A 14,843-nucleotide genomic window follows, 5' to 3' on the forward strand; every position below is an offset into this window, starting at 1 on the left:
CATATAAGTTTTCTTAGTTTTTTCTGAAACCATTCCCTTCATCATTTCTTGTAGCACAATAGTATTCTACTACATTCATATACCATAACTTGTTCAGCTATTCCCCAATCAAGAGCCTTCAGTTTCCAAATCTTTTCCACCACAAAAAGAGTTGCTATAAATATTTTTGTACACATGAATCCTTTTCCTTTATCTCTTTGGGGTACAGATCTAGTATCAATATTGCTGGGTCAAAGGGTATGTACAATTTTATATTCCTCTGAGCATAGTTGCAAATTGTTCTCTATAGCTGGACTAGCTCACAGCTCTACTAACAGTGCATTAGTGTTTCTCTTTTCCCACATTCCCTCTGATGCTTGTCATTTTCCTTTTCTGTCATGTCAATTTGATAGGGGTGAGGTGGTTTCTTGGAATTGTTTTAATTTTCATTTCTTTAATTATCAGTGATTTAGAGCATTTTTATAAAACAATTGATACCTTTGGTTTCTCCCTCTGAAAACAGTCTTTCATGTCTTTTGATCATTTATCAATTAGGGAATGACCCTTATTTAAAAAAAAATTGGCTCAGTCCCCTATATATTTGAGAAATTAGACCTTTATCAGAGAAACTTGCTATAAATTTTCCCCCCAGTTTTCTGCTTTTCTTCTAATTTTTGGCTGCATGAATAGAGTCCTGCCAGTACTTTGTTTTGTTTTTAAATGCTTATAATGAAACACTAAATTGTAAATTCAATAATAAATCAGTCAATAAACATTTATTTAAGTGCCTACTATGTGTCAGGGACAGTGTTATTCACTTGGGAAACAAAGACATAAATGAAGAAGTCCTCCTTTCTGGAAGCTTTGCCTTGCTTTGTAATGTATTCACATATGTATGCCTTTTCTTCCGTGTAGAAAGTAGTTGTCTTATTTTCTTCTGAACCACCAGGACACAATAAATATTTGTTGACTAATAACTTTTCTGTGATGACTGTTCAGGTTTATAAATCTAGCACTTAAAAATCTGATGACTTCTTAGCATATTTTCGGAGACTTTCTTTGTGATAAGCCTAAGCTACCCTCAAATGGTAGTGATGCCTTAATCATATGATCATATGCTAAAGCATATGCTAACATATATAAAAACCATAAATTTTATATTCAATATCATATTCAAAATAAGGTAATTTTGTTAAAATAATTATAGTACTCAACATAATATAGGTAGCACAGTAGATATAGTGCTGGGTCTGGAATCAGGAAGACTCATCTTCCTGAGTTCACATATGGCTTCAGACACAATAGCTGTGTGACCCATGGCAGGTCACTTAACCCTACTTGCCTCAGTTTCCGCATCAGTACAGTGAGCTAGAGAAGGAAATGGCAAACCACTCCAGTATCTTTGCCAAGAAAACCCCAAATGCTGTCACAAAGAGTCAGAAATGACTGAAAAATGACTAACAGCATATAAACAAGGGCAGTTAGATGAAGTAGTGGACAGACTGCCCAATCTAGAGCCAGTAAGACCAGAATTCAAATGTGGCCTCTGGCACTTATTAGCCATGTGGCCTTGGGCAAGTCACAACCCCTGTTTGCCTCAGCTCCCCTATCTGAAAAATGGGAATAACAATAGCACCTACCACCCAGGGTTGTTGTGAGGACCAAATGAGATAATAATTGTAAAGCACTTAGCACAGAACCTATATAGTAATATGGCACTACATAAAAATTAGCTATTATCATCCTCATTATTATTAAGAAAGATAAATAAGCATCAAGATCTCATAAACACCAAAGTACAGTTTGGTACCCATTTCACCAAACTTTGCCATGATCATTAGACACAGATGTTGTTGATGTGGAGGACCAAAACCTTCCAAAGACATGTACGGCTCAGGGGATTTTGTAGCCTCAGCAGTTGTCAAAACTCCTACTGCTATTTTTTTTCTTTTTAAGCCAAATTAAGTTTCCTATTGAAAGTGTTTCGTATTCCTGCTCACTGCTAAACAGAGGAAAAGCCTCAGCTCTTCCAGCTTCCCTGATTTCTGCTCCAGCTTTCTTGTAAGTGGCAAAAGACATCAGAAATACCCAATGCATGCATCTCTACCATGTAGTCTTCCCTTTATGTCTCAGCTAAAATCCCACTTTCTACAGGAAGCCTTTCTCTACTTAATTCTGGTGCCTTTCCTCTGTTAATTATTTCCTATTTATGTATATAACTTGCTTTGTACATATTTGCTGGCTTATTAGCTCCCCCATTAGATTATAAGTTCCTTGAGGCAGGGATTATCACCCCTTTTTGTATCCTCAGTGCTTAGCGTGGTGCCTAGCACATAGTACATGCTTAATAAATTTTTATCAGTTGATTGATTTATTGTATTTTTATTTCTTATGATTGCCTTGGATGAGTCCAATGGGGATTGGTAATTTGAATTTAGCAATGAGCTTTATATACTACAGAATCAAGATTTAAAGTTACCTCTGAAACATAACAGAATCAAAAAGAAACAATTTTCTGAAAGAATAACTTTAAGGCAGCATTGTGAGCCTGAATATTAAGTCAGAAGATATGTTTGAATCCTGGATCTGTGATAATAATCTGTGTGACCTTGGGTAAATAAATTACCTTTTCTGGGCCACAGTTTTCTTATAAAATGAGGCAATTGTACTAAATGACCTCTGAAATCTCTTCCTACTCTAAAATCCTATGATCTCCTCTAGAACAATTATTGTTTTAAACAAAGCTAAGTTTAAAAGACAAGCTAAAATTTGAAAACTTTAAAAGGTGCTTCAAACAAATAAAAGTTTCAATAAGGTATATCCAAACAGTTTTCATTAACTAAAAGATAAGGCATAAAGTTATATTAATAACTTCCATATAGCTCTTAATCTCTTGTTTTTTTTTTAATTTACAAAGCTGATACTGAAGTCAGTATGCGTTTGATCAAAATGGAAACCAGATTTCATGGAAAGATCATTTTAAAGATCACGTTGTCAGCACTCATTCCTATTGAAAACACTAGAAGTCATAAGAATAAACACAGCATTCCATAACATGATAAGCAGTATCAATCTAAAACCATCAGTAAGCATTATTTGTAATGGGGATAAGCTAGAAGTCTTCCCAGTAAGATCAGAGGTGAAGCAAGGATGCCCATTATCAACACTGTTACTTAATACAGTGCTAAAAATGTTAGCTATAGCAATAAGAGAAGAAAAAGAAATTGAAGGAATTCAAATAGGCAATGAGAAAACAAAACTATCAGATGATATGATGATATACTTACAGAACCCTAGAGCATCAACTAAAAAACTACTTGAAATAATTGACAACTTTAACAAAGTTGCAGGATATAAGATAAACCCATATAAATCATCTGCATTTCTTTATATGACAGCAGCAAGAGATAGAAAGAGAAATTCCATTTAAAATAACTGTAAACGATATAAAATATTTGGGAGTCTGCCTGCCAGGATAAACCCAGGAACTATGTGGACACAATTACAAAACACTTGTCACACAAATGAAGTCATATCTAAACTATTAGAAAAATATCAATTGCTCATAGTTAGGCCAAGCTAACATAATAAAAATGATAATTCTGCCTAAACTTATTTACTTATTACTTATTCAGTGCCATACCAATCAAACTACCAAAAAAACTATCTGATACAGCTAGAAAAAAGTAACAAAATTCATCTGAGAGAACAAAAGGTTAAGACTATCAAGGGAATTAATGAAAAAAAAAATGCAAGGGAAGGTGGCCTAGCAATACCAAATTTCAAACTATATTCTAAAGCAGTAGTCATCAGAACTATCTGGGACTGGCTAAGAAGTAGAATGGTGGATGAATGGAATAGATCAGGTACACAAGACAAAGCAGTCAATGACTAGTAACCTAAAGACCCCAGTTTTTGGGATAAGAACACACTATTTGACAAAAACTGCTTGGAAAACTGGAACACAAATTAGGTATAGACCAACATCTCACACCATATACCAAGATAAGGTCAAAATGGGTGCGTGATTTAGACACAAAGAGTAACCCATAAGCCAATTAGAAGACCAAGGAATAGTCTACCTGTCAGATCTATGGGGAAGGGAAGAATTTATGATCAAACAAGAGACAGAGGGCATTATGAAATGTAAAATTTTCATTATATTACATTAAAAAGCTTTTGTACAAACAAAACCAATGCAACTAAGATTAGAAGGAAAATAGAAATCTGGGAAACAATATCTAAATCAAGTGTCTCTGATGAAAGCTTCATTTCCCAAATATATAGAGGGCTAAGTCAAATTTATAAGAATATAAGTCATTCTCCAGTTGATAAATGGTCAAAGGGTATGAACAGGCAGTTCGAAGAAATTAAAGCTATCTATAGGCATATGAAGAAGTACTCTAAATCACTTTTTTGTTGTTTTTTGTTTTGTTTTGTTTTTGCTTTTGGTAGAGCTGGGCAATGAGGTTAAGTGATTTGGCCAGAGTTACACAGCTAGTAAGTGTCAAGTGTCTGAGGTCAGATTTGAACTCAGGTCCTCCTGACTACAGGGCCAGTGCTCTATTCACTGAGCCACCTACCTAGCTGCCCCTCTAAATCACTTTTGATTAGAAAAATGCAAATTAAAACAACTCTGAGGTACCACCTCACACCTATAAAATTGGCCAATATGACAAAAAGAAAAATGATAAATATTAGAGAAGCTGTGGGAAAATCAGGACACTAATGCAGTATTGGTGGAGCTGTGAACTGATCCAACCATTCTGGAGAGCAAATGAAGTCGTTCAAGTAAATGATTCCTTCTTGCTAAAGTCTATGATTCTATATTATCTTACAGGATCATTTAAGCATAGTCTATGAGGATGAGAAGAATTCAAGGTCACTACATTTGCAAGAGTTTTGACACAAGTGGAAAACATAACTCTCTAATCTGCCATTTCCATCTTGAATATTTCCTCTGGAGGTGTCATCTCCAAACAATCTCAGGGATCCCATTTGTTGATAGACCATATCAAGGTTTAGATGAAGAGCTACCTCTCTTAAATGGATGGATTTTATCTAATAATGATTCAACTAAAAATGAACTTGTTACAAACACTAAAATGAACTGCTTAAAAAATGTGTGAATAGACACAGTTACTAATCAGTAAGAAATTGAAATACAGACAAACTGTGGAAGAGTGAAAAGACTTGGGGGGGGTGGGGAAAAAATCCCTTCAGACTAAACACAGATACTGATCTTAGCCAAATTATGCCACAATGTATATCCCACTTGCAGCTAGTTATCAATTAATTGTTGTCTCACTCATAGGAACTCAGACACTTTCCCTCCAGTCTGCATCTACTCACAGTACATAATGGCTATACCTAGTAATTCCTCTTCTCATCATATAAATCCATCAGTACTTTCTAAATGAATAACAGATAGAGCATTGTATTCCCTCTAATAGGAATCATAAAGCATCTGGCCAGTTTCAAGCTTATTGCCTAAGATAATTTCTTGAAAAAAATGCTAAGAAATGCTTGTTCTTATGTCAAAGCTAATTCAGTTGTTTGCCAAATAACTTGATATAATCTACTCTTTCTGCTTTTTTTGGTTAATAATTTCCAGGACATCCCTTCCAATTATCTTTCTTAGTTTAAAGTGAAAGCTTTTTTTAGATCCTCAAAAACAACATGAAAGGCATTGAATATATTTTCAGAAATGGGCTATTACAGTTGATAAGCCAGGGCAGAACCTTTGGCAATTGATAAAGGCTGGCCATGGCGAAAGGAAGCTTATTTGGTATGAAAGCTCTTATACGAACTTTAGCATATTATTTATGAAACTTTTTTAGACTAGAATTTAAAGTGAATGAGATGAGAAACTTATAGTTTTTATTCTGCAAGTTAAGATATCTAGAGACTGCTGCTATTAAAAACTTGGAGCTAACAACAAATGTAAAACTAATTTTATCAAAAAGGGGACACTGATTATAAAAAGGAAGCAGACATTCTCCTCTCTCCCCACTATTTTTCCTTTCCTATTTTCTTTCTCCTAATACGCACACACATGTATACAAATGTATGTATGTGTGTATATATGTACATATATATACATGAATATATACATGTGGGAGGAGAAGAAGAAGAAGAAGAAGAAGAAGAAGAAGAGAAGAAGAAGAAGAAGAAGAAGAAGAAGAAGAAGAAGAAGAAGCTTGAGTTATCAAGGCTAATTATCATCCTGAATCAACTCACAAGAAAATTTACAGAAATCTTTTCATGCTTCCACATGGACCTAGGGCCTAAACAAACTAAGAACTTTGATGGATTCTAATATACACTTTCAGAAAGACTAGTCTAGTGAAATGCTGAGCTTGGAGTTCAGAGATATGAGTTCTAGGCACAGTTCTAAAATAGTCTTGTGATGTCAAGTTACAGAGCTCAGCTTCTCCTTTTGTGAAATTAGGTTAATAAAAGTCCTTTCTTACTTTTGTGCAGAAATATTTTGAGAACACATGTGACAACGGTAATGACAACATACACCTAGCCTGTTCACTAGCTAGGAAATAGAATCTGAGAGAGGAAAGAAGACTAAGATAAAAAGGATTCAGGTTGAACTGATCCAGAATAGAAGGGCTAGGGGACCAGCATGGGAGAAAAGTATATAATAAGGTTCAAAAATAGGGGTAGAACTGAAACAAACTTGCAATGAATAGAACCCTGAGGGACACCCAACAAGTTGGTAAGTAGAACTATGCATATGACATGTTTAACCAGGGCCCAAAAATGTTGATGGCTTGAACGTAGAAGAATGAAAGAAAATCTCTTGCCATCAGCTAGGAATGTAGGCTCAGGGCATCTATTTGTATCCTTAGTGATTAGCACAGTGCCTGGCACACAGCAGCTACATAGCACATTGACTCAATGAAGTACAAACAGCCATAATTCTAAAGGCTAGGAAAAGAATAAACAGTGCACCAAACCTGGTCCTGTGAATTGTAATTGTGAGATACCTCCACTGCATGTGGTTTGTATCCTGGAAATTTTTTTTTATATATTATAGCAAGATTTAATGCATTTGAGTCACCTAGGTGTGCTGGACTATAATGGACTAGGTGAAAGAAAGAGGGACCATCAGAGGAAACAGAGAAAGATGATCTTTCAATGGATCATAGAGTTATAGACTTACATCTGGAAGGGCCCTCAGAGGTCATCCAGTCCAGTTTCCTCATTTTGCTGAGGAAGAGGCTGAGGGGGCTTATTACTTATCCAGGGTCATACAGCTAGTATATGGCAATGACACAACCCCTGATGCAGAGCTCTTCCTCAACTTTTACTCTCCTCCTTAACCTGTAGAAACAGAAAGATCATCTGAGAGTTAAAAAGTGAGGCTAAGATGAGAATCATTGTTGGGAGTCCTTATCTACTGGTTTAAGGGATGCCTTTGCCTCATGGCTGGTGGAAGGGGTGTATTTACCTTGAAATCACAATAGACTCCAAGTCATTCTGAACCCCTTGGAAATGCAGTCTTAATCATAAACCTAAAAGGTCTGAGCTGCCTGTAAACCCCATCTGATACCGCAGAGCCAGAAACTGGGTCTCTTTCACAGTATAGCTACTATGGGAGTCCCAACTTAGTGGCTGTGACCAGCATCCCGAGATCTGTTGGCTTTCGAGCTCCAGCCTTTGCCTGTGCAGGATCCTCTCCAGTCTATACTGTGTGCTGCCACCTTAAAATTACATATGCATGACCAGCAGCATCCTTTTGAGAGTACCAGATGTAGAGCTTGGATTTCTGCTTCGAAGTGGTGGAGAGCAGTGCTGTTCCCTTGAGCTCATGTCCAGGAAACGCTGACTGATGCAAACCCTTCTGCCTGCCCATTTTCTGAATGCCTTGCTGCTACCCTGATGATAACAGTAAATCCATCTGCTACCATGAAATCTTCAAAGTTGTCTAGGCGCTATACAAGCATCAAGAGGAATGCCAGTCAACTGTACCCATACAGGGAGCCACTACAGTTCAGGTGAGCATTTCTTTGGCTTTTTGCTTAGCGGATTTCACGGAGTCTTTGCTGTAGTGTGTCTCCTGTGCCTTGGGAACAGATCACAGAGAAGAGAGACAGACAGACTGAGACAGAGATACTGAGACAAAGAGAAACAGATATAGATCCAGCTAAATACAGAGACAAAGACAAAGACACAGAGAGACAAAGAAATAGATAAGGCAAAGAAAAAGAGAGACAGGTAGAAAAAATAAGAGAGAAACAGAGAGGGATAGAAACATAAAGACTAATATGGCAATATTGACAGAGAGAGACAACAAGTCAGCTAGAGATAAAAAGACAGAGACAGAAAAAAATTGGAGAGAGCACTCTAGAAGCCCCAAATCTGTGTTCCAATCCCAGTATCATTGCTGAGTGACCCTATATAGGTTATTTTTCAACTTCTTAAAAAGAAAAAGAGAATTGAAATTGTAATGATAGAGATAATCTGAGAATTAATATGATACCCACAAAATGTTCCAAATGAATAGGTATTAAAATTATTTAATAAGATGCTACACACTAAAACCTCACCAATAGAAATGAATTTAGAAATACTTTGCAACCACAAAATGTGATGTACACTATTATCATTTCTGTTATTACTATTAGATTAATTAGAAGAAAATCAGAATAATTTTCAAGAGATGCCATTTATTACTTTCAAGCACAGACTGTGATTAAATTACTAACAAAGGGCTCTAAAGTGGAGATCCCCCCCGAGCTGATGTTAAGGAACAGGAGATGCATTTATAATGAGTGTATTAATTATATGCAAACAAATGCTTGAAATTGTTCTCTGAAATCAATTAAGCGTATTTTTCCCTGAAATCTCATTTTCAGTATATATTTCCTTAGCAAAACCTTTCTTCATAGAAAAAGTCAAAGGCCAGTTGTTACAATTAACTTGAATTCTCAATAAGAGATTACATAAATGAGATTTTGCTATATTTCTTTGCTTATTTTGCTCATGTCATCACAAGAAGTAGTTCTATCACTACAGATAAATTCTTTTTTTAGCGAAGTTATTCTAGAAGCAATCATTTTGCATTTACACCAAAGACACTTTAGAAAGCATAAACCTCTCCCTTTTTCTTTCTCAGTATGCTCAGATTTATTTTACCAGGAGAAACAAGTCCACTCAAGTGAACGCTTGTAACGGTAGTAGGTAATAGTGGAATCTATTATCCATGGTGATAAGAAACTGGGATCAGACTGAGTAATAGTTGATTTGCTGGAAAGAGTAATAATCCTTTTTTTCCCCCCTTCCTTCAATGTCTCCTTAAACTCAGCAACTTGGATGACAGTGATAATGATGATGAAAGAGGGGACAGCAATGATCCAGAACAAATCTTCCAGAACATACAGTTCCAGAAAGACCTCATGGCCACAATTCGCTGCAGACCATGGCCCATGAAGCAGAAGCTGAAAGCTCTCAGGTAAAGACAGCTCATCACTGAGAATTTTCAAATTCTTTCTGATTTTTGACCAAAGGAAAAAGGCCATGTAGCAAAATGACCAATTATAGAAAGGATGGCTATCCACCCTCTGTATATATGATGACTGATGGCCCATTTTAGATTTATGAGATAATGAATTAAAAGGACATAAACTTCCTTTTCACTAATTATACTAGAAGCCATGTATTGAGACCATTATGTGATGGCTACAGTGATGCAAAATCAAACAAAGGCCAAGTTTAGCATTTCAAGTTTTTATTTAATACTACAAAATCCAAATTATGCTCTCACCTAGCATATTTGTCATAATTTCAGACTTTATTTTTTTAACTTTATGTACTCATTACAAAACCCAGGGAGGCAGTACAATAGAGCTGATAAGAGCATGGAACTGGACATCACAGGACCTGCATTTGAATCCCAGTTCTAGTACTTACCACCTATATGGCTTTTGGTAAGTCAGCCAGTAGTCTCATCTTTAAATTAAGGGAGTTACACTAGGTAACCTCCAAGATTTCTTCCAGCTCTTAATCTAAAATCCTGTAATTCTTAGGGAAATCAGTCATATTAAACTGAGTCCTAAATGTCCAGTTTTTTTAATGAAATAAGCTCTCATATATTTGAAATGACATTCTGATAACTTCATAGTTAAAGGGAGATTAAGCTCTATTAACTAATTAACTGGTTAAAGTGAGACTAGACAATTAGCTAATTAATTAGTCAAGGGGTGATTATTCCCTATGTAACAGTTTACTCTGCACACATGTAGAAAAGGTAGATCTCAATATCTCTACTTTGGAACCAACCCCTTATATATCAAAGGTGCTTAAAAAAAAGGTTTGTTAAAGTGAATCCTATGCCTTCAACTCAGCAGAATAAGGCACTTAAAATTTGGGCAGAGCATTTAGGCAAGACAGTATGGGGTAATGGGTAAGGCATTCGACTCTAGATCAGGAGAACTGAATTGTAATCCTAACTCTGCCGCTAACTTTCTGTTTGGCCCACCTTGATATGACTAATTATTAGGAAGTTCTTTCTTTTTGTATTGAGCTAAAGACCATATCTCATACCATCTCCCTATTGCCTCTAGTTCCTCCCTCTGTGGTCAACCAAAACAAATCAAGTCTCTCTTCCACATAATAGCCCTTCAAGTACTGGAAGATTGTCTTCTCTTTCATAACCAGTTCCTACAATCAATATTATTAAGGCATGGTTTTGAATTCCCTCACCCTCATGGTCTTCATCTGGATATATTCTAGCTTGTCAATATCCTTGCTAAACACAGCACCTAGAAAGTGGACATACAACTCCAAATGTGGTCTGATTAGGGTAAAGTACAGGAGTGATATCATATTGATAATTTTGAACACTCTACTTCTGATAATTCAGCAGTCCCATATTTTAGCTGTCACATTGCGTTGACTCATATTAATATTACAAGCCACAAAACCTTCTATATCCATTTCACATCTAATAATGTTGAGCCATGTCTTCTCTAACGGGTGCTTGTGTATTTTTTTTTAACCAAGGCATAGGACTTTGCATTTGTCCCTGAAATTTTCCCCTTTATTAGATTTTGACCAGCACAGTGGCTAAATTTTTCAATTCTTAATCCAACATGTTAGCTATCTTTCCAAGCATCGTATCACACAAATATACATATTAAATATTCCATATATGCTTTTGTCCATGTTATTGTTTAAAAATATTTATCAGACTAAGGCCTTAGAAAGAAACTTGTGGCCATCTTCTAGTGATTTCCTTCCAATATGACAGTGACCCATCACTTGTTGGGTCCTGGTCATTCAACAAGGTCCAAATCCACTTAAAGTTGCTACCATCCAGGCCATATAGCTTCATCTTCTCCACAAGGATACCATGAGAGACTTTTGTCAAACGCCTTACTGAAATCAAACTATATATGATTATGACATTCCCCTGATCCACCATTCTAGTTACTTGATCAGAAGAAGAAATTCATTTAGTTTGGCATCACCTGATCTTATTGAACACAATCCTGGTTCATATGATCATAGCTTTCCTTCCTAAGCACTAATAAAACACCATTTTCATAATTCATTCTAGAACTTTTCCAGAGGTTGAAGTCAAGCTCACCACCCTATAGTGAACAAAATACCCTTCTGATAATTGGTGCAATATTTGACCTACCTGTTGCTTGTAATTCCCAATAAAGGAAAATTTGACCACCTATAGCCTTGTAGGCCTCTCCTCATCTCCATGTTGTTATTTTTTTGTTTTGTTTTGTTTCATTTTTTCCAAGAGCAGCAGTAGTAGTTCACTAACCACATTAGCTATTTCTTTCAGTTTTGGGGACATAATTTATCTGGAGGCTTGAACTTATTAATAAGTTGCTAAATGTTTTCTTACCACCTCCTCATTTTGTTGGGTTTAACTTCCTTAGTAACCTTTTTCGGTCCTGTATGCCCCAATCTGAAGATCATTCTCCAGAAGCAAAATAGAAGTCAAGAGCTTTCTTCTCTCCATTATCATTGTCCCATCCTCTTCATTATTTGATTTCCTCTTGTGCCAAGTTTATCTAAAATAGTCCTTTTTGTTTCTTCTGCATGGAATGTAAGACAGCTCATTTGAAGCTTCTAAATATTAATTGTTAATTAATAATTAACAATTACTCCAGCATTGTTATAGGACCCTGTCACTCATTGTTAGTCACCTTGAGCTACATTCCTTTGCTACTATCTTCTTTATAATATTTTTTCATTTAAATTGTTTAGTGAGCTCTCTACATATCCTTATAAGTTCCTTAGCCAACTTCACTTTTTCCTCCTCATGAGAATAAAGTATTCAATCAAAATTCGATCAAAATTTTATTTTATTTTATTTTATTTTTAACACATCCTTTCCATTTTTATTTTTATTTTATCCCTTCCAATTTTATTTTATTTTGTTTTATTTTTAACACATCCCTTCCATCCTGAGCCAATTTCCCTTGGAAAATCTTAGGCTCTGGGTTCCAAATGATCATTTCAATGAACTATGAAATCTGTTTTTCCAAAATCTCAGGTGCATATCAGAGTATACCCAGTGTTCCCCTCCTTATTTTGACTTTATATAAATTTTGTATTTATTTATATGCATACACATGAGTTCTCCCAAAAGAGCAGAAAAATGTTTCATTTTGTCTTTGTACACCCAGTGCCTAGCACAGTGCCCAGCATATAATAGGTGCTTAATAAATGTTTGTTGATTGATTTATCTTTCATGAACTCTAAAACTGTCACATCTCTTGCCAAAGTTTAAGTCATTTCTACTTCATTAAATACTTTCTTCTTATTGGTCAAAATCAGGGTCATTTAAAATGGCAGTCCCTGAGGCAGCGAGGTGGCACAGTGGATGGAGCACTGGCTCTGGAGTCAGGAGGACCTGAGTTCAACTCTGGCCTCACGTACTTGACACTTACTAACTGTGTGACCCCTGGGCAAGTCATTTTACCCCATTGCCTAGTAAAATAACATAAAATAAAATGGCAGTCCCCCTCACTATTTCTTGAACCTTTTGGAAAATGAAATTATCATCAAAGCAAGTTAAAATTTCAATTGCTCTACTTTAACAAGGGGTACTCATGTATTTTAAGTGCCCTACATCTGCCGATACTCCTCTGAGTATCTCCTCTGGAACAGAGCAGAAAAGAATGGAGATTATTTAAAGTGTAGAATTAGGAGAATGTTCTATCTCCAAGTCTTGGCTAATTTCTACTATGATGACCCATAAGCACATTATATCATTGTACCAAATATTACTAACATATGTGCACCATATATGAACAACTACCCTGATGTTACAATCCAACCAGTCTCATGCTCTCCTCACACATTAACAACAGCCTTGAGGCCCCTATTCTCTTCCAGTGCCCCTCACTGCTGTTTCTTCCCTATATATGTATGTGTTCTCTCCTGGTCCTATAAATCCTATCTCTATCAGTTTGTGGAGGGGCTAATGCAGCATATAACTGGCCAGGCCTTCAGAAGGCTGTTTTTGGTGCTTCTCTGAGAAGTCCACTGAGCTATGTCTCCTTGGAAATCAAGTGAGTATGACCCCATATAAGCTAAAGTGAGAGCTCTGAGTCTGAAGCTAATCTTTAGCTTTTAATATAACTGCAGTCCATTATGCTGCCCATAGGCAGGGTAGCTACTAGCCTGTAATGTATTATTACTAGGTGATGAATAGTGTGACATTATTATACGTTGATTGAAATTTGTACTTTGGGAACCTGGGCAGAATTACTAGTAAAGATGTGTCCTGCTCACTAAATACCCCTCTTCATGAAGGCAGTGAGGAAGTAGTATAAAAACACTGGATGTGGAAAAAAAGACCTGAGTTTGAATCCTAGCTCAGCTGTTTGAATATAAATATGACCTTAGATAAGTCACTCAATCTCTCCAGGCTCTAAGTTTCCTCATCCATAAAATGAAAGGGGGTAGATTGCTATCTAAAGTCTTCTCCAGCACTGAATTCTATAATCTATATTGATGGTCATGGTACCAATTTCCAGTGAGACAGAGGGAAGAAAGGAATACAGCAACTGATACCTCAAGCTTAGTGTCCAAGAGACATCTTAAATTCAACATGTCTGAAACAGGACTCATTATCTGTCCCCTTAAATCCTCTACAACTCCTACCTTCCCTCTTACCATAGAGGACAACATCATTCTTCTCGTCCCACAGGCTCACAACCTAAGTTTAAGTCATCCTGGACTCTTCACTATCTCTCACACCTCCCTCCATCCAATCTATTGCCAAAGCCTCTTGGTTTTACCTTGGGAACATCTCTTGAATATGCTTCCTTTTCTCTTCTGCCACTGCCAAAACTCTGGTGCAGGCCCTCATCCCTTCATGCTTGGACTATTGCAATAGTCTGCAGGTAGATTGGCCTGCCTCAGGTCTCTCACCACTCAAATTCGTCCTCTATTCAGTAGCCAATATTACTCCTAAAGTGAAGATCAGAGCATGTCATTCCCTTACTCAACAGACTACAGTGACTCCTTATCACCTTAGGATCAAATACACAATCCTCTGTTTGGTGTTCAAAGCCCTTCACAATTTAGTGCCTTCCTACCTTACCAGTCTTCTTACACTTTACTCCCCACCATGTACTCTTCAAAACTAGCATTTATATAGCACTGTAAGGTTGGCAAAACACTTCAATCCAGTGACTCTGCCTCCTTGCTGCCAATTAAAAGACACTCCATCTCTCAGTTCTAGGAATCTCCTTTGGCTGTCTTCCATTCCTGGAATGTTCTCCATCCTGTTTTCCACCTACTGACTTCCCTGGCTTCTTTTAAGTCCCAACAAAAATTCCATCTGCTACAGGAAGCTTTTCCCAATTCCTCTTAATTCT

The 14,843-nt window shown here is 36.5% G+C and overlaps 1 protein-coding gene across 1 annotated transcript in view; it reads left to right on the forward strand.

The window, feature by feature from the left end:
• Positions 1-7,899: 7,899 nt before the first annotated feature.
• TMC3 (transmembrane channel like 3) overlaps positions 7,900-14,843 on the forward strand; it is a 78,834-nt gene continuing 71,890 nt past the window's right edge. Inside the window, 2 exon segments of the mRNA XM_078150620.1 lie at positions 7,900-7,988; positions 9,299-9,445. Of these exon segments, the coding sequence (XP_078006746.1) occupies positions 7,900-7,988; positions 9,299-9,445 (236 nt within the window).

Source organism: Phascolarctos cinereus, unplaced genomic scaffold (assembly GCF_003287225.1).
Source record: "Phascolarctos cinereus isolate Bilbo 61053 unplaced genomic scaffold, phaCin_HiC Scaffold_3;HRSCAF=262, whole genome shotgun sequence".
Lineage (NCBI taxonomy): Eukaryota > Metazoa > Chordata > Mammalia > Diprotodontia > Phascolarctidae > Phascolarctos > Phascolarctos cinereus.